Source organism: Alosa alosa, chromosome 24 (genome assembly GCF_017589495.1).
Source record: "Alosa alosa isolate M-15738 ecotype Scorff River chromosome 24, AALO_Geno_1.1, whole genome shotgun sequence".
NCBI classification, from domain to species: domain Eukaryota; kingdom Metazoa; phylum Chordata; class Actinopteri; order Clupeiformes; family Clupeidae; genus Alosa; species Alosa alosa.
In genome coordinates this window covers 983,260-1,001,471 of record NC_063212.1, presented here as the reverse complement: position 1 = coordinate 1,001,471, position 18,212 = coordinate 983,260, and the positions used below count along the sequence as shown (strand labels likewise).

The following is an 18,212-nucleotide window of genomic DNA, read 5'->3' as shown; positions in this document are numbered from 1 at the left end:
ACAGGTTTAACAAAAAAGGGTTTTGCATTTCCTCTTTCCAGGTGTGTTGATGTGGGAAATTTTCACAGAGGGGCGGGTCCCATTTGAGAACCGGACCAATCAAGAGGTGGTGGAGGAGGTCACCCAGGGCAATCGTCTGTACCGCCCACACAAGGCCTCGCCGAAGGTCTATGATATTATGTTCAAATGCTGGGATGCGGTGAGACAAATAATAAATTCCCTCTCTCTCTCTCTCTCACACACACACACACACACACACACACACACATGTTGAAGTAATTTTAGAGTGGACATCTTCATAGGAGAGTCCCATATGCAATCTCTCTCTCTATCTCTCTGTCACACAGACTGTCAGACAGACACACACACATTCACAGAAACACATAAAACCACTCGTTTGTTGATTACTGATAGGATGTTTTTTTAATTTGTTTCAGAAGCCACAAGAACGTCCATCTTTCTCTGAACTGCTAGTTAACATCCGAGAACTGGCAGAAGAGTCGTAGCAGACAGCCTAGGCAAGCAGATACACAATCAGAGAGACACCGAGACAGCCAAATACAAGACTGACTCATAAATATTAAAAACAGAACAGAAGGACACAAACAAATATGTAGTGAAAGAGGTTGGCAGTACAAAATCTGACTGACTGACTGACTGACTGACTGACAGACATGCATCCAGAGTTGCAGCCAAGGCAACAAACACAAATGCCCCGAAAACAGGGTGTGGATATGCTAGTAGTGACTCCTTAGACAACAAAAGACAGCTGACAATTGTGTAAATAAAAAGGAAAATACTATATACAACAATGTTGAATTCCATGTACAAAAAATATATATGTAAATAAAACCTCTTTGCTCTTCCTTGTTGAATATATTTGTGTGTGTGTGTGTGTGTGTGTGTGTGTGTGTGTGTGTGTGTGTGTGTGTGTGTGTGTGTGTGTGTGTGTGTGTGTGTGTGGTCAGGGCATGTTTTAGCAAAATGGTAGATGCCTGCATTGTGTGTGAGCAATTCTCTGTGATCAATGCCAACCCAACATTTGTTAAATCCACACATACAGTATATCATGCCAGAGCCCTCATACCACAGGTTTCTGTGATTGCTATTAGGGTTTACATCAAATGTTTTCACAGGTTCTAACAGGCTTCTCTTACAAACAACACCAGCACACTGTAAAATGTCTAGTATTTTGGTGACATCATGCTATAAAATATCTTATTATGTTTTCTATAAAACATTTTCTCAGATTTTCCAATCTTTGTAAACAGATAAAATAAAATATAGGTCTGTGGGAAACTTTCCAGTAATTAAAACTTTAGCTGTTTAATGTCTACTCGGGTTGTTGTTGTCCAACTGGCTATACACTTACACACAACATCCCACAATAGCAAACACAATATTCCAAACCTTAGATACACTATATCAAAACCTCTGCTTCTGCTCTGCTTCTGCTAGCAAATGGTTTTATCTCAGGTGCATCGCCTTGGATAATATCAGATGCGATGTTGATGAAAACATGTGGCATAACTCTAAAGATCACAGAGATGAGATACAGTAATTTTGTGCTTTTTTTAGTTCCCCCTTTTTATCTGGGCTTTTTGCTGTTGTTTTTTGTTCAGAATGCTCTTGTGTGTTTCATGGATATTTTGTTCACTGTAAGCAATACTGTAAAACTTTTTCTGTTCTATCATACTGTAAACAGTATTTCTACTGTACCTCCTGTAGTAAACAGTAAAGGGAAAAAAAACTGATTTGCTTGTTACTGGAATGCTTTTTAATGTGCACATTACATGTGGACATACAGTTCCCAACCAAGAAATTTAGTGTAAAAACTGTGGATAGAGCATGTTTTGCATGCAAATACCTGTAAAACTGAAACATAAAAGTCTATGCAATTTTTGTAATGTCAACAATAGCCAGTATTTTGAAACCTGGTGTACTTTGATTGACTGCATGTACCTTGTGAAGAGAAAACAAGTGTTATTCTTTGACAGAATAATTTCATTTTGAGTCAGATTTCCAGTGTTTTGGTAAAGTTAGTGTGTGCAGAGAAATATGTGTTCTGTTTTGAAATGAAGAGTTAGTATATATTTAACAAAATGTGTTTTTGAGAAGAAAATTATCCATTTGGCCAATTGTGTTTTGTAGGTGTGAGTCTGTGTTAAGAGTTTAGTATCTGAAGTATGGGTAAGCGCTTGGTAGCGATTGAAAAAAACTGTAAAAGAAATGTAGACATACAAGGACGATCCTAGTTATTTTGGGGTTACTTTTGTCCATGACCTCTGAGGTCAACCTCCCTAATGGAGTCTGTTAATAACAGCTTTTCTTTATCATGACAGCTTTCATATTTTCATTTTATGTAATCCATCAAGAATATCCTGTTTATCCTGTTTTAGTCTTCTAAATAATGGTAAGACTTTGTCTACCACAGACATGTTTCTCTCATGCTCGCTAGGATGCTTGTGTGTTTGAAACCTGTATCTGGAGTTGGGAATAAAGCTTTGTACTCTGCCGTATGGTCAGCTTGCCTGTGACGTTTTGCCTCTTTGTGGATTATTTTTACCACAGGGCTACCTATAAATAAATAAATAAATTAATTAATTAATTAATAAAATTACAGCGAATGTTGAACCCATGTTGTTCCCATTCACACTGTGATAAGGACCTGCTATTACACCCCTTTTCTCCCATTGTCAAAACAAAGGTTAGTAAGGAAGTACCCTTTTAATACACACACTACAAATATACATGATATGAAAGACAAAAACAAAATCCACATGCAACCACACAATACAGCACAAGAGTACAGACACGGCAGGACAAGACAAGTGTGTCTTAAGTGGTTTGAAGGAATTTGCTGATGTGCGCACACAAATACACACACACACACACACACACACACAAACATCCCTACATATACCCATAAACCCCAGACACAGATATTTCATGCAGAGAGACAGGTGAAGACAACCTCAGGTAATCTTCTAAATCACACACTGTACATCAAGTTAAGGTAATAACATAATAATGAAAATCTGTGAGATTAAAGTACTGTGTAATGATGATGTGTGTGAGAAATGACCAATTACCCATTAATTATCAGTCTTGGCTTTTGCTGAACATGGACATTTCAGTTGTTTTTTAATCAATTAAATAATTTCAACTTTTGGATTATTTTTATTTTTGAAAAATGATTAGTTATGTCTTGTTATTATGTGTAATGTGATTTGTGTTGCATGAACAATGTGCTATACATTAAACACTTCCTTTCTCACTTTGTGTTTAAAAGGTCACACCAGAAGATGTGCTGGAGGATTTTCATTCTTTCTGTTTGGACCTTCATCTTCCATCTGATAGTAACTTCCAACTCACTCACTCTCTCTCTCTCTCTCTCTCCTATGGATTTTTATTGTGGTTTAAATAATGATTTTTTTGTTGGTGATTTCCTATTAGTCATATCTAACCTATTCAGTGCTTTCTGAGTAATTCCAATAACTCTCCCTAGAATGGAGGTCCTCTGCCACACCACCAGACTGTAAGTAACATGATCTTGTCCTGTTTAAGATATATTAGTATATGTGCATTTATGTACATCTGTGTTTTTTTATATGATATTATATTTTCTTTGGGCAAAACTTCTCCTGCCTTGACTCAAAATGTATGTGTTGTAAACTTCCAATGATAGGCTTCACCATCAGAGGATTATAAGGTGCGTGCAGTCATCACTCTGCATGTTTATAGGATATTAGGGGACTGTGTAATAGATGGATATGAAGCAACATAGGGAGAGGATACAGAAACAACTACCTCTCTCTCTACCTCTATACCCACTCCAAAAGATTGGGGTCACTTAGAATTTTCCATTCCACTCCATTATAGACAGAATACCAGCTGAGATCAATTGCATTGTTTTTTTGATCAGGGCAGTTTTCAGATTACATTATGTGCTTACATAATCTAAGTGACCTCAAACTTTTGACTGGTAGTGTATATGAGTACATTCAATCTTTTAATAGAGACTAGCAGGGTAAGAATTTCACAGCGGCCATGGCCGTCGTGGCCCCTTGCGTTGGCCGTGAGGCCCCTTTGAAAATCAGAGGTTTACAGGCCACGGTGGCCTTGGTGCCCCCTTCTTTCAATATTCTGCTTTGCGTCCTACTAATAGCGATTTTTATTTAGCCTGTGGCCTGTCAAAATAATCTTAGCATTCACAGCGCAAATTAATTTAGTCATTTACGCAGTGGAGAAAGTGGCAGCGCAAGAAAGAAAGTGCGTCCAAATTCACCCATTCTCGGTTGAACTACTCGCGAAGTAGCCTATTCATCACACAGACATCACACGTATCACATGAAAGAGCTTTTTCTCAGCTTTTAAACGATGTTAGCCGATAATTGCTGTGTTGAACGGTTCGCGAGAAAAGTAAATAATATAATTCAATTTAATCATACATTCTACTGAAGGTTTTGCGTCCCATGATCTCCATACCCATTCATCTCGGTGTAATACTTTACGAACCCTTCTTTTAACACATGACAACCCATATATCAGAATGAACAGGAGACCTACCGAACACAAAGGTGTAAAGCAGTCCCCTGTACAGTTGCCGTTCCAGAGTAATCCAGTTTTGAATTTGCAGTAAAGTTCGACATACATGGATGTCTCCAAATTTGGGCTTTAAGTTTTACAATGTGTTTAAATTGTTCCACAGGATTTTATAACGGGCCAAATACAAAATAAATGTTACAAATATCGCCTATATATTGGTAAATCAGATGACAGCTGACTAAGAGTTTGTAAAAGTAGCCTTAATGATCACAAAATGCTAAGCATGCATCTAGGCTATTTGAGTTTCTTAAAGCTGAGCTGTGCTTAAATTGTTCAATACAAGATTTCATAACAGGCCAAATATAAAATAAATGTTATATATAGCCTAGATATCTGTGAATATTAGATAGTCAGATGATTTACAGTTCTATGTAATATGTCATGTTTTCATTTCATGTTTTTGTAATGTTTCATACAGTGATGCAGGTCTACTGCAGTGAATAGGCTAAATACAACTTTGATAATTTTTATAGCCTACTACTAATAGTTAACTTTGGCCTTGGTGCCCTGACATGTGGCCTTTGTGCCCCCCACCAAATATGCCCAACTGAAGGCCAAGTGGCCTTGCCCCCAGAATGGTGAAATTCCAAGCCTGGAGACTAATAAAAAAAACAATGATTAGGTCCTTCACTATGTCTGTTACCTGACAGGTGTCTCTCATCTACCCTCACTGGACAAGGAGGCATATAGTGTTGGTGAGTAACCTATGTTACACCGAGGGTCGTGGGAATAAGTTCCATAAGCACATGAACAACTCAAGGAGAGTCTTTTCTCTATGTAGGTGTCCTTATGCTACCCCTTTGGAGGGATAAGAAGTGTCCATCCTGTACTGGTGAGTGTCTGTGTGTGTGTGTGTCTGAGAGAGAGAGAGAGAGAGAGAGAGAGAGAGAGAGAGAGAGGGTGTGTGGGCACAATGTTCAGCTTTTTGAATGGGTGTAAGGGGAAATACCATATGAAATAGCATTATGTGCAGATGTAACTAAATAAAAATAAAATTCTGTTTTTTCTCTCTCTGTAGGTGAAGGTGTTCATTCGCTATGTAAGATCACAACAGCATATTCCGGTTTATGTAAAATAAGATGGGATAATTTTCCATTAAAGAGTTTCCAAAATGCTATATCCTCCATTTGAATGAATTTTCATGAATATTTTTTTTATATAATATAATAATTTTTGTTATTTGATTTATCTCAATAAAAACCACAACTGCAATTTATTGATATTACCTGAAATATACAATTAAATGCCATGACTTATTTATGTTTTCAAAAATGGAGAAAAATAGTGCTTGGAACCAACTCTTCATATGACTTTTGCAAATCTGGCAACACAGTAAAAACAAAAGGGGGGTAGCTTTGCTGGTGCTGAAGATCCTTTCCTGAAAAGAGAGAGACGCCTTGCTATTTTGTAAATGTAGTCTATTCTGAGAGGTGAGTTTGGTGTCAATGATTATGAAAAATCTAGACATGACAAAGAGAGAACTGCATGATGAAAATGCACGACAGTTGCTGACATCTTTGTAACAGTTTGCAACCAATTTCATATTCAATTAATGGCTATGTTTGTATTACAGGAAATCCCTGTACGAATCCCTCAACCTCCAGTAACTCCGAAACCTCCAGCACCATCAACTCCAAAACCTCCTTCACCGTCAACTCAGAAACCTCCTGCACCATCAACTCCGAAACCTCCTGCACCATCAACTCCAAAACCTCCCGCACCGTCACCTCCAAAACCTCCCACACCATCAACTCCAAAACCTCCTGCACCATCAACTTTAAAACCTCCCGCACCATCAACTCCGAAACCTCCATCGCCACAAACACCATTACCATCAGGTCCAACGACAATTCCAGGATGTAGAGGAGACTGTTTATGAATTAAGTTGACAACTGTCAAATGACACAAACACAACACACTTTGCTTCATCACTTTTAACACACTTAGCATAAATATCACCTATTCTTAATAAAAACTTGGATTAGTTTACACATTAAACATTTGACACATTAACAAGTCATGTTTGAAACAATTTCTTTACAAATAAATTGTTGGCACAGGTGTGGCAGCCAGTTGCCAACACAAAGCAATCATTGCTCATTGAGCAACTTGAGGCACTCTGCAAATCGAGCTACTTCTACGGCATTTGCATTCATAATGTGTAGGCCTATCCATTGTCTGAAAAAGAGATCTTAGCATTAGGCCTCCCTCATGCTTTCGCTGTGATTGTAAAATTGGCCTATTCCATTTTCAATGCTGGGCTATCAAGTAAACTACATTATGTTATTTCTGTCTGTACAAATGTTTTGACCTTTTTAATATTTAATTCATATATTTTTTTATATATGTTATTCATTATCTAATCACCAGAAATAACAGCTTTCCAGTAGGCATACATTCCAGATTGATTCCAGAGTGACGTAATTTTGCCGCGACCCCGGCGGGAAAAAGATGCCTTTTGCGTCACACCCGGCTTAGCATTGGGGTTCCCTGCTCGCTCAGCAGGGGGTGAGACGCCGAAGTGGTGTGTGAAGACCAGAGTAATTCTGTGTCCCGAACGCCATTTGTTCGCCGGAGTGGTGGCATCAATATACGGTTTGTTAATCGATTCCACACAGAGCACCGTAACGTCAGGTCAACCACACTTTTCATCCTGGTGAGTAGCCCTGCGGCAACAGAAAGCTAAGGCTAACCCAGGTAGCAAGACCCCACTTTGCTTTGTCTTCAAGTAGCTAGCCTGACTCACTGTCCCGTTTGGAAACCTTTCCAAAAATAGCCTTTCTTTTCCTGTCGTTTGCTTGATGTCGTCTGATTATAAATTAGTATTTTGTATAAGGTGATGTTATACAAGTATATGTCAACGTCAATCATGAAATCCCGAGCTTTTATTTGGTGAGTTAGCTGGCTAGCTGCCTTGCTAGGTAAGCTAGTCCAGCTCTTCGACATTGGTATAGACTAGGACAGTTTCCCCAATCCACCACTGGGTCAGCCTTGTGAACGTGTAGTGGTTGTGCCATAGCGAACCTGCAAACAAAGACAATTGGTTTAACATGACATTCAGGGCGGTGAACATTTAACCAAATACGGTAAACCTCTAAGAATTAACTAATGTTGGTTGATGTTGGACGGGTTTCATGGCACTGCGCAGTTCCTAGCTAGCTTGCTAGTGTTGCTTGTCTGCCTTGCGCTAGACAATTAACAGTTAGCTAGCTAGCCTTTATGTTAGCTGGACTCATGTCGCATAAATCCTTACGACGCCTATTCCATAATTTGTGTGACCAATATACAATTTACTACACTGTCTTACCATATATGCTTTGATTATATTATAATCAACTATTTTGTTAACGTCGGATAACTATAAATACCAACTGTAACGTTAACGTTATGAACAGTGACCGCAGTGGCTCGGGTAACTTAACGGTATGATCAGGTGATGTCCGCAGGAGATTAAATCCTGTTTACCATTCCCGTTATTTGTCAATTTATGTTAGCTTGTTCGTAGTGTAACGTTAGACAATAACGTTGGTCTTATTGAATACTGCCACTAGCAACGCATTGCTTTGCCTTGCTCCTCTCATCTGTCGTCATTTGTGATGTGCCTCCCTTGTTCCCTTGTTGCCACTTACCTGTCTCTCTCTCTTAGTGCAGCTCCCTGCTCCCTAAGAGATGGTTATGGAGAAACCAAGCCCCCTGCTCGTAGGTCGCGAGTTTGTGAGGCAGTACTACACACTTTTGAACAAGGCTCCTGACTACCTACACAGGTGTGTGTGTGAGAGAGAGGGAAACCTGTAATTTATGTCTTGATCGGACCTCCTGAGTGGTGCCAGTCAGTTAGTCTGTCCAATCGCTCATAATAATGCTGTTTTCCTCTCTTAGGTTCTATGGCAGGAATTCCTCTTATGTGCATGGAGGACTTGACAGCAGTGGGAAACCCGAGGAGGCTGTCTATGGCCAGGCTGTAAGTAATTTCCATAGGCACAGGCACACATTTATTAGAGGATACTAAAGTGTTACACAGCCAACACAACATATGGTCCTGGTTTCCTGTCCATGCATTAAGCCTTACCTGTGAGTATTTGTGGATGAAGTTTAGATACAGGCTAAAAGAAAATTTCATAGGAAATATTCTTCATTGTTAAAAGCTTTTTGTATAGGATTTAATCAATGTACAGGAAACGGACCCATATACCTTTTTACCTGCTGTGTTCAATGTGATATTTGATCATCTGATTCCCAATGCACAAAACCACTGGCTGAAGCCTTGGCAGCCTGTGGTAATGGCATGTGTGCCCATATACGAACCAAATGTATTTGAGGATTTTATGTACCAGAAAGTACCTTGGATATAGTTTAAAAAGCATGTTGCTTTAAAATTATGTCAATTCTGGACTGTGCCTATAGGAGATCCATAAGAAAGTGATGTCGCTGCAATTCAGTGAATGTCACACCAAGATCCGTCACGTCGACGCTCACGCGACCCTCGGTGATGGGGTTGTTGTCCAGGTGATGGGGGAGCTGTCCAACAGTGGCCGTCCCATGAGAAGGTTCATGCAGACGTTTGTGCTGGCACCAGAGGTGTGGGCGCACTCTCTCTTTTACACACACTCTCATACACACCTTGATTAGAGAAATGAACACACACCCAACAATAAAGCTCCCATCAAGTGTTTATGTTCTGAGCTGTTATGTGCTGCCGGACCTTAATATTGGTGAGCTCATTTAATTGTCTTCCAATTCTAGTTTTATGCATGATCTAGTAGGCATACTCTCACCAATGGGGAATAAATCAATACAAGGCTGCTTTCAGAGCACATATACTCTGGATATATCGAAAGTGTATTCATCACAGGCATATATATTTACCAAGCGTATATATTTACCAAGCCACAAACTCTGTTTCTCCTCCTTTTTAGGGCTCTGCAGCAAATAAGTTCTATGTACACAATGACATCTTCCGCTATGAGGAGGAGCTCTTCAACGACTCTGAGGCTGAGCTGGGTGGTGAGTACTTTTTTGCTTCCATGCGCCCATATAATACGCGCCACACACACACACACACACACACACACACGTCAGACTTACATACACACACAGACAATTATTGTAATTTTACCCTGTTAGTCACATTTGCAATCAGGGTGAAGCATTAGATAGATTCTGACCATAAAACTGGACCCTGTTCTGTATCCTTGTGTGTGCAGATTCTGAGGATGAGGAGGGTGAGGAAGAGCAGCAGGAGACCCAGACCTCCCCCTGAGCCCCAGGAGACCCCTTCCAGTTATTGTAATTTTACCCTGTTAGTCACATTTGCAATCAGGGTGAAGCATTAGATAGATTCTGACCATAAAACTGGACCCTGTTCTGTATCCTTGTGTGTGCAGATTCTGAGGATGAGGAGGGTGAGGAAGAGCAGCAGGAGACCCAGACCTCCCCTGAGCCCCAGGAGACCCCTTCCAGCGCAGCCTACTATGAGCATGCCCCTGTGAGGTACACATGCACTGGAGACACATCTACTCATGAAAAACCACATATTGTTTAAGTACGAGTCCTATCATATATGTCCCAACTACACACTTGAGTCTGAGCGTTTAGCCTTTATGAGGCCTCATATAGGCCTCTTCCTAATACTGCCATATTTTTGTATTTACACACACACATGTACACATGGGTATTCATGCATGCCACAAATTTATATTTCCTATTTATCTATACGTGTGTGTGTGTGTGTGTGTATTGTAGTAATGGTGTGGAAGAGCCTCAGGAGGAGGTGGTTGCAGAGGCGGAGCCAGAGGTCCAGCCTGAGCCGGAGGCCAATCAGGAGGCGGGCCCTGAGCCTGTCCCAGAGGCAGAGCCCCAGGTGGAGGAGGTGGTGCCAGAGGAGGAGGAGAAGGTTCTGGAAGAGCCAGAGGAGAAAGTCCCCTCTCCTGCACCTGCTCAGTCTCCACCCCCACAAACACCTGAACCACCCAAGGTGAGTTGAACTTTCTGATTGGCTAGGTAGAGGAGGTTGGAGCCTCTCAGTCTTTCATTTAACAGTGTCTTGGAAATGTAATTATTAGTGGGGCTGTGACATGATTTAGAAAAAAAATAGGCTAAATTAATCGCATGCATCCATTTTGCTATGAACGTAATTCAAAAACAATTTTGGCAGATGAGTGAATCAATTCAGAGCCAAAGCAACATTAGACTTAAAAGTTAAACGTCTCTCTCTTTTATTATAATTTTCCCTTTAGTAAGATGGTTTGTTAGTTTGTTAGTTGGTCATAGGATAGGCTAAGTAAACGTTTGCAAAGTTAACTTTGACACGGCTGGCGGCTGACATTATTAGCATCAAGAGGTGTGCTAACTAATACCTCCGAATTGCTTTGCATTGAGGCGATAACTTCAGATTTGAGTTAACTTCAATGGTAGCCAACGGAAATTTCTTACTGCAGAAATGGTAGAGAATGATCCTCCTGTCAACAGGAGTGGTCTGGGCATTTTTCTCTTTTTTTTTAAACGAAAAGCTTTCATTCACTGGACCAAGCAGTGCTTTCTTGTCTGCCTCCTTCAGTCACTATAGCCAGACTGCACTGGGTCAAATGTCACTACGAAATGTGATTAATCAGCATGTATTTTTTTTCCTTTTGTATTTTTTCTGTAATTTAATTAATTAATTGAAATGAACACGTTAATTATTAGGTATGGGGAGAAGATGAATGTCCTTGATGTGTCTATGTATGATAATTTATGACCATTACCTTATCAGTTGCAGTTGTTCTTAATTGCTATTGAATACTCTGGGTGAATGCTGCTTTGTGATTGGTCCTCCTCAGACTTTCTCCTGGGCTTCAGTGACCAGTAAGAACTTGCCCCCTAGCCTTCACACCACTGGGATACCTCCCCATGTGGTCAAAGTCTCCAGCCCACAGGTGAGAGCTCCTCAGGCGAAATGCCTATCGATTTGTCTTGGAAGACACTTGAAAATGGGGACAGTTACAAACTCCTTGTTTTGAAACTCTTTTGTTGTCCTTGCAGCCCAGGGTGGAGGTGAAGGCAGATGCCCAGGCGGCCTTGCCTAGAGACCAGCGGGCTCGTGAGAGGCCGGGCTTCGCCCCAAGAGGAAACCGCCCAGGTGAGTGGACGAAACCCCTCCCGTACACACACACATCCACATCCCTCAGACAGCACTGCTGGGTTTACACAAGGGACACAGTACATTGTCATGGTACACTGTGCATTGCTAAACGGAACATTATGCCTCCTACCAAACCGTACCGTGGCCCAAAAACGTTTCTGAAGCGTTCCACCCCTAGTTTTGACAGTCCAGCATGGCGCTTGGCACCCACATCATGCTGCATTACCCTAGGCACCTTTTATGGGCCACTGTGACTAAGCAGTTGGTATTGCTGCGAGACTACAGTCCTGCGTAGCGCTAATGGCCAGTAAAAGGCGTTTGTTTGACCAGGTTGTCATGTTCAGTTGTTTCTTGGTTCTCTGTGTTCATGGACATTGATATAACACGTGTGAAGTATGCAATGTGTTTAAAATGCAATGTCCTCTGAAGAAGGGTGGGGTTGGTAACAATTCATTTGGAGGGTAATTATGAGTAGCATAAGAAACTCCCCTTGTCCTCAGTGGCCAAAGAATGTCTAATATTGTGCCGGATGTAGTACATTTAATGTTGATTTGTGTGTTTGTAGAGGGTGCAGCCTCAGAATCCAGTGGGAAACCCTACTTCAGTTTCAAAGGTATGAACTTCCTCATATGTAACCCATGTTTGTGTGTGCGCGCGTGCATACACACATCCAGATGTAAGGGTCCTGTTTAAATCTTTCACACAGGGCTTAAAGTTATCAGTAGGGGTCGACCAATTATCGGCCGGGCCGATATTTAGCATTTTTATAATAATTGGTATCGGTCATTTTTTCCACCGATAAGCCGATATTGAAATGGATAAAAAAATGAAACAGCTACTTTGTCTAAAGCGTCTCTCACTCCCTGCATTTGCTACTCTGTGGTCGAGAGCATTGTCCCGCCCACTACACCGTCTGATTTGTTAGTTAGCACGAATGCAGCCAATCAGGATCGAAGACTGAACACAGAGAAAGTTTAGGATTCTCACTGAGGCAGATTGTAGATGGGCTTCAGCTGTACGGAGCTATTTTTCGAAGGTAAGGAAGGTAGCCTACCTTACATTGCTGAAGTTGCAATGCATCACTATCATCTACACTGAAGTTACAAAACACCACTTTGGACGCTATTGTCTCTTTGATCCGGATCAATAAGTAAAGCACCCACTTCCTTCATTTAGCGAATTCCCGATTGATGCACGTTAGTGATATGCTGTTTAGCCTAGGCTACTAGTTACCCGGGTGCTGCGCGTCGGGAGTTCTTTACCTCTGCCTCGTCCATTAATTGTGAATAACGGGACACCTCGGCGAACGTTATCCCTTAGGCCTAAATAGTAGACAAGTCCTAAATTATGCAATAGCAAACGTCAAAGTCTAGTTGCTCCTTTTTGAAACGGACTGTCAGAAAAGACTAGGCTACAGGCACCCAGGGCCAGCCGTAATTTAATTCGACCTGAAGTAGCCGCGGCCTGAACTGGCTATTAACGTGCCTTTTAGGCTCAACAGCCTACACATGGACACAAATTGCATGCTTAAATAGCCTAAGAACTATTTTTAAACTGTTTTGTTAAACTGTTCAACCGTTAACACTTGCCATCACGCATGCACCTCTTCCTCTCCCTCTCTCGTGCACTCACACACACGATGGCAAAGCATCCTCTTTGTGACAGGTCCCTTAACAAGCACATAGCCCATTGTGTAGGCCTAGTCTATGAAAATAATTGCTATTACTCAGTTCTTGGATTAATATCATACACAGGATTTACATGTGATGCAAGTTGATGAACAATTGTGTATCAAAGAAAAAAAAAAGTTTGCATAATTAAATGCTTTTGAATGATTTTTTTGCAGCATATCGCCTTTACTATCTCTTTTTGACAACTGACATCAGTTTTACTAATCAGTTATCGGCCTCCTGTTTTGGTAATAATTGATATCGTTATCGGCCCTGAAAAAACCATATCGGTCGATCCCTAGTTGTCAGGCACTGTGCCTGAATTCTGGCTGTTTAAGATTTGAAAATGGATAATTATATGTAACAACTTGTTTTGAAACAGATGTATCTGATGTCTTAAGGCACAGACATTTTAATATCTTTAAGCCATGTTTACATATGAAACTGTGTATATATTGTATAACTCCAGATATGTGACAGTGTGTATGTATGTGTGTGTGTGTGTGTGTAGGGCGTGGGGATGGAGAGTCAGGTGAGCAGGAGGTGCGCAGGACTGTGCGCTACCCAGACTCCCATCAGCTGTTTGTTGGCAACCTGCCACACGACATCGACGAGGGAGAGCTCAAGGACTTCTTCATGAGTGAGTGGCCTTGTTTTAACCCCTTCTGAGTTTTAAGGGCAATGCCAGAACCTTTCTGGAAAAGACAGACAGACACTTTATTGATCCCCAGGGGAAATTCAAGAAGTTCAACGCTCTGTAACTGTATGTACACACCGCGACCAAGTTGAGCTGCAAAATACGCTCTAGCAGCCCTGTTTTGGCCGCTTGAACCCCATGAGGTATTCCAGATGACCGCAGTTGTTACATTTTCTGTACACATCTACACTGAAGTTACAAAAACACCACTTTGGACGCTATTGTCTCTTTGATCCGGATTAATAAGTAAAGCACCCACTTCCTTCATTTAGCGAATTCCCGATTGATGCACGTTAGTGATATGCTGTTTAGCCTAGGCTACTAGTTAGCCTACAAACCCGGGTGCTGCGCGTCGGGAGTTCTTTGCCTCTGCCTCGTCCATTAATTGTGAATAACGGGACACCTCGGCGGACGTTATCCCTTAGGCCTAAATAGTAGACACTGTTTTGGCCGCTTGAACCCCATGAGGTATTCCAGATGACCGCAGTTGTTACATTTTAAAACAATCGCCGGGATAACGTATTCCTACACAAATTAACTTCATTTGATATTAAATAGAGATACACTGATAGATCGCCTGGTGACCGGAATTGGCCGATTTTCACGTGATCGGCCATGACCGGCGACCGGCCGGTCAGTCTGAGACATGCCGATTTTATGCCGGTCAAATGCACTCGCGCGCCACAATTGTAACAATACCCAGCTGAGTTTGCAAAGTTTGAAGAAGCTAGCAACCAGGCCAACACTCAGGGCTGGATGTAGGGCTACAAAGAAATATCTAATAGGCTACTGAGTTCTCTTTGCAGCGAATGCTGTGCTTTGCCATATTGTGTGAAATTTACTAATCTGTCACTTCATTAGGCTACGTAAACATCGCTCATCACCGCCCGTCCCTGCCGATAATTGCGTGCCCACAGCTGAACCACAAGCGCAGCTGAACGGAGATAACAGATTGTGACATTAAAAAGAATCAAAGTTTAGCGATCATGGGCTACATGATAATAAGATGCCAACAAGCAGCGACATACAGTAGCCCTAGTTCTAGTCCACTTAAAAAAAATACTCAAACTATTTACTGCACGTAGACTAGGGCTATGCCTTAAAATACCCTAGTCTAGCAGATTGAGAAGTGGATGTCGTGAAAGTGAACAAACGATAGCCTATTAGAAAGGCAAACAAAAGTTAAAGTTGCTTTTGACATAGTAGCCTACAATGAAGAAAACTGATGCTCTGAATACTGAATCAGCTGTCTCTGAAAGTTTCTATAGCCTAATTGATGCATTTAACCGGAATTTGGATTTAAGTTTTTCACCGCAAAACAGACGTGATTTCATATATGGTGGAGCACCTAATTGCTATTAGCACTTCTCCTCCCCTGTGTTTGCTGATAGCCTACTACTCCCACATTTCCCTCGCCCTCCTATAAATTCATCAATGCACATGAAAATATGTTACATATTAGGATGGTCAAGTGTATCATGAAAATTGTTCTTATATCTTTAGTTGGGTATTGGATGTGAAGAAAAAAACATAACATGTTATATTAAAGAAAAGATAGAAAATAACTATTTGTGTGTGCTGTAAAATGGTTAGAAGAAATGAAATCGGAATCGGCTAAAATCGGTATCGGCAGGTCAAACTCTATGAAAAATTGGAATTGGCCCAAAAAATTGCAATCGGTGCATCTCTAATATTAAACATTACTTTATCAAGAAGCAATACAAATTGAGCTTGCCTCAATTTTGAATGATTGTCGTTGACAGTGTCTGACTTACCTCGTATAGTACTCATGGGTTTCATCAAGTCCCTTGCCACAGTGTATAAAAACAAGCACCATGCGGTCTGCATTCATAAACTAGGTGCCTGATTTTATACACCTGTGGCAGGGCACCTGATGAAACCCATGAATAGCCTGTATATTGCTACTATCCATAACTTACTCATGTAACGTTATTCAGCCTATAAAAAACATTTGACACCATGTTCATTTTATTGATTCTCTATATTACTCATATAGACTAAAAACACTAACTTGGCCTTATTCTCGATATTACAAACACTAAATGAAACAATGTTTCGTAGGAACTGTTCACAAGAAAAGTTCACATTGGTTTTGTTCTCAACTGTCTACCTCATTTTGAATTGGTTGCCGGTCGTGTGCTGCTGAACAGTGTCATAGCTCATTAGCATAATGTTGACCAAGTTTCAACTCTCTACTTTGATGCTCTGGTCACTCAAAACGGATTTGCAGCTTCTCACCGCACCGCCGAGAGAAGCCAGCTTCCATTGAAAATGAATAACTTAAACTCGGTGGTGGTGTGTACATACAGTAATAGATGCCATTTAGAAAGATGTGGTTCTTTTGACAACCCCTCTTGAGCTACAGGGGCTCCACATTTCAACATTATAAACATATACTTTAATATGTGATTGTAGACAGTCTTTGTGTACTATCTGTGTGCAGCTTTTGGGAACGTGGTTGAGATGCGCATCAACACCAAGGGTGTTGGCGGGAAACTGCCCAACTTTGGCTTCGTCGTATTTGATGACTCTGAGCCTGTGCAAAAGATCCTGGTAGCCAAGGTGGGAATCTCTCTCTCACACACACACACAGCAGTTTTCCATTTCTATTACATTTTGTCTGGCATATTGAACCTTGCTCACCAAAAGATGAAGAGACCACTACACTATCACTTCTGTAATGTGTGTAACTATGCCAAGCAGCTTTGTGGTGGATGGCCAGTTGAAACATAGCTCCTCTCCTACTTCTCTCCCGTCCAGCCTGTGATGTTTCGAGGGGATGTGCGTCTGAACGTGGAGGAGAAGAAGACTCGCGCTCTGCGGGAGAGGGAGACCCGAGGCGGCGGCGCGGGAGGAGACATGCGGCGCGGTGGGGGAGCCCGGGGGCCAATGGGCAACGGCATGGGCCGCGGCCCGCCTTCCTCCCGCGGAGGGATTGGCTCCGGCAGGGGTGGCGGCCAGGGCGGAGAAAGCAGATTCGCCGGTCAGAGGCGCTGAAGCTCCTGCTAGCTTGACCCATGATGTTTGATGGAATGGGGGGAAAAAAGCGACAAAATCTCCCAACGTTCACAGCGCTCTTTCTTTCTCTCTTTACCCTCTTTCTTTCTCTCTCTCTCTGGAATGTCCCTGGACTGCCTAACTGCTGCTGCAGAACAAGAGAACCTGAGGAAAAGCCTTTTTTTTTTTTTTTTTTTTCTGTTTTCTTTTTTTATTTCTGAGGAACAAACAGAACTGGTGATGTCACTCGGAGGTGGGAGGGGTTTCTGGATTGGTCAACCGGGAAAGCTCGCACGCGACAGACGCAAATCAACGCTCACACTCGATTAATTTATTTTGGTAGTTAATAATAACGCGAGATGGTGCCTTATAACTGTTTTCTCTCTTTCTCTCTCTCTGCCTCCTCTTTTTTTGTTTCTTTCTCCCTGTCTGTGTGCTGTGAGATGGGTGACACCGCAGCTGTGTGAATGGTTCAAAAAGATCAATGCTGGTATTCTTGTACGCATGCACGTTTGTTTGTGTGTGGTTGTCGTTGGGTTGTTCTTGTAAGCAGGTTGAGCTTTTTGTTTTTGTTGTGGTGAAAGGAAGGCTTTTAGTGTACACGTGTGTGTGTGTGAGTTTGTGTGCGACCGTTTCAGTTTGTGTGTGTGTGTGTGTGTGTGCGTATGTATGTTCTGTGAGACCTTACAGCTCCCGCTCGTGATTGAATGTTCCGCTCTTTTCTACAGAAAGGTAAAAAATGTAGGTGATCTGCAGAGCCCCGCACCTCTTATCCGCTGGGGTGTCGCACTGCTTCCGGCTCCCGCGCGACCAATCCCAACTGTGTGTATGTGTATGTGTATGCGTGAGCGTGTCAACTTTCAATAAAAACGAAACTACTGAGAAACTGCACATGCGGACATCTTTTTTTTTTTTAAAAAGCTGTTCCTCTAATGCATAATACAGCCGTCCATTGAAGGGGGTTGGTGTTGATGGCTGTACTACTAACCTACATGAGCTTAGAAGTAATGGTTTGGAATTATATCCAGCATTCATTTTACTTGATAATAGTTGTCCTTGAATATTATGGCTTGAATGTGTAAGATACATAGAGGCTAGA

At 41.6% G+C, this 18,212-nt stretch overlaps 2 protein-coding genes across 3 annotated transcripts in view; both read left to right on the top strand.

Moving 5' to 3' along the window:
- The window catches only part of txk (TXK tyrosine kinase), a 20,223-nt gene extending 19,357 nt beyond the window's left edge, over positions 1–866 (top strand). Inside the window, 2 exon segments of the mRNA XM_048235910.1 lie at positions 42–199; positions 438–866. Of these exon segments, the coding sequence (XP_048091867.1) occupies positions 42–199; positions 438–506 (227 nt within the window). The 3' untranslated portion in view covers positions 507–866.
- A 6,205-nt stretch (positions 867–7,071) lies between these two features.
- On the top strand, positions 7,072–18,004 carry g3bp2b (G3BP stress granule assembly factor 2b). Of its 2 annotated transcripts, none has more exons than XM_048235909.1 (13): positions 7,072–7,264; positions 8,260–8,372; positions 8,488–8,569; positions 9,013–9,186; positions 9,525–9,612; positions 9,993–10,098; positions 10,351–10,582; positions 11,427–11,522; positions 11,629–11,725; positions 12,294–12,341; positions 13,910–14,038; positions 16,560–16,678; positions 16,877–18,004. In XM_048235909.1, the coding sequence occupies exons 2-13, from the start codon at positions 8,278–8,280 to the stop codon at positions 17,111–17,113; spliced, it is 1,503 nt and encodes a 500-aa protein (XP_048091866.1). In that variant the 5' UTR covers positions 7,072–7,264; positions 8,260–8,277; the 3' UTR covers positions 17,114–18,004. The 2 variants fall into 2 exon arrangements, with proteins under 2 accessions (XP_048091866.1, XP_048091865.1); XM_048235908.1 differs by having other exon boundaries at positions 8,255–8,372.
- The last annotated feature ends 208 nt before the right edge of the window (positions 18,005–18,212 follow it).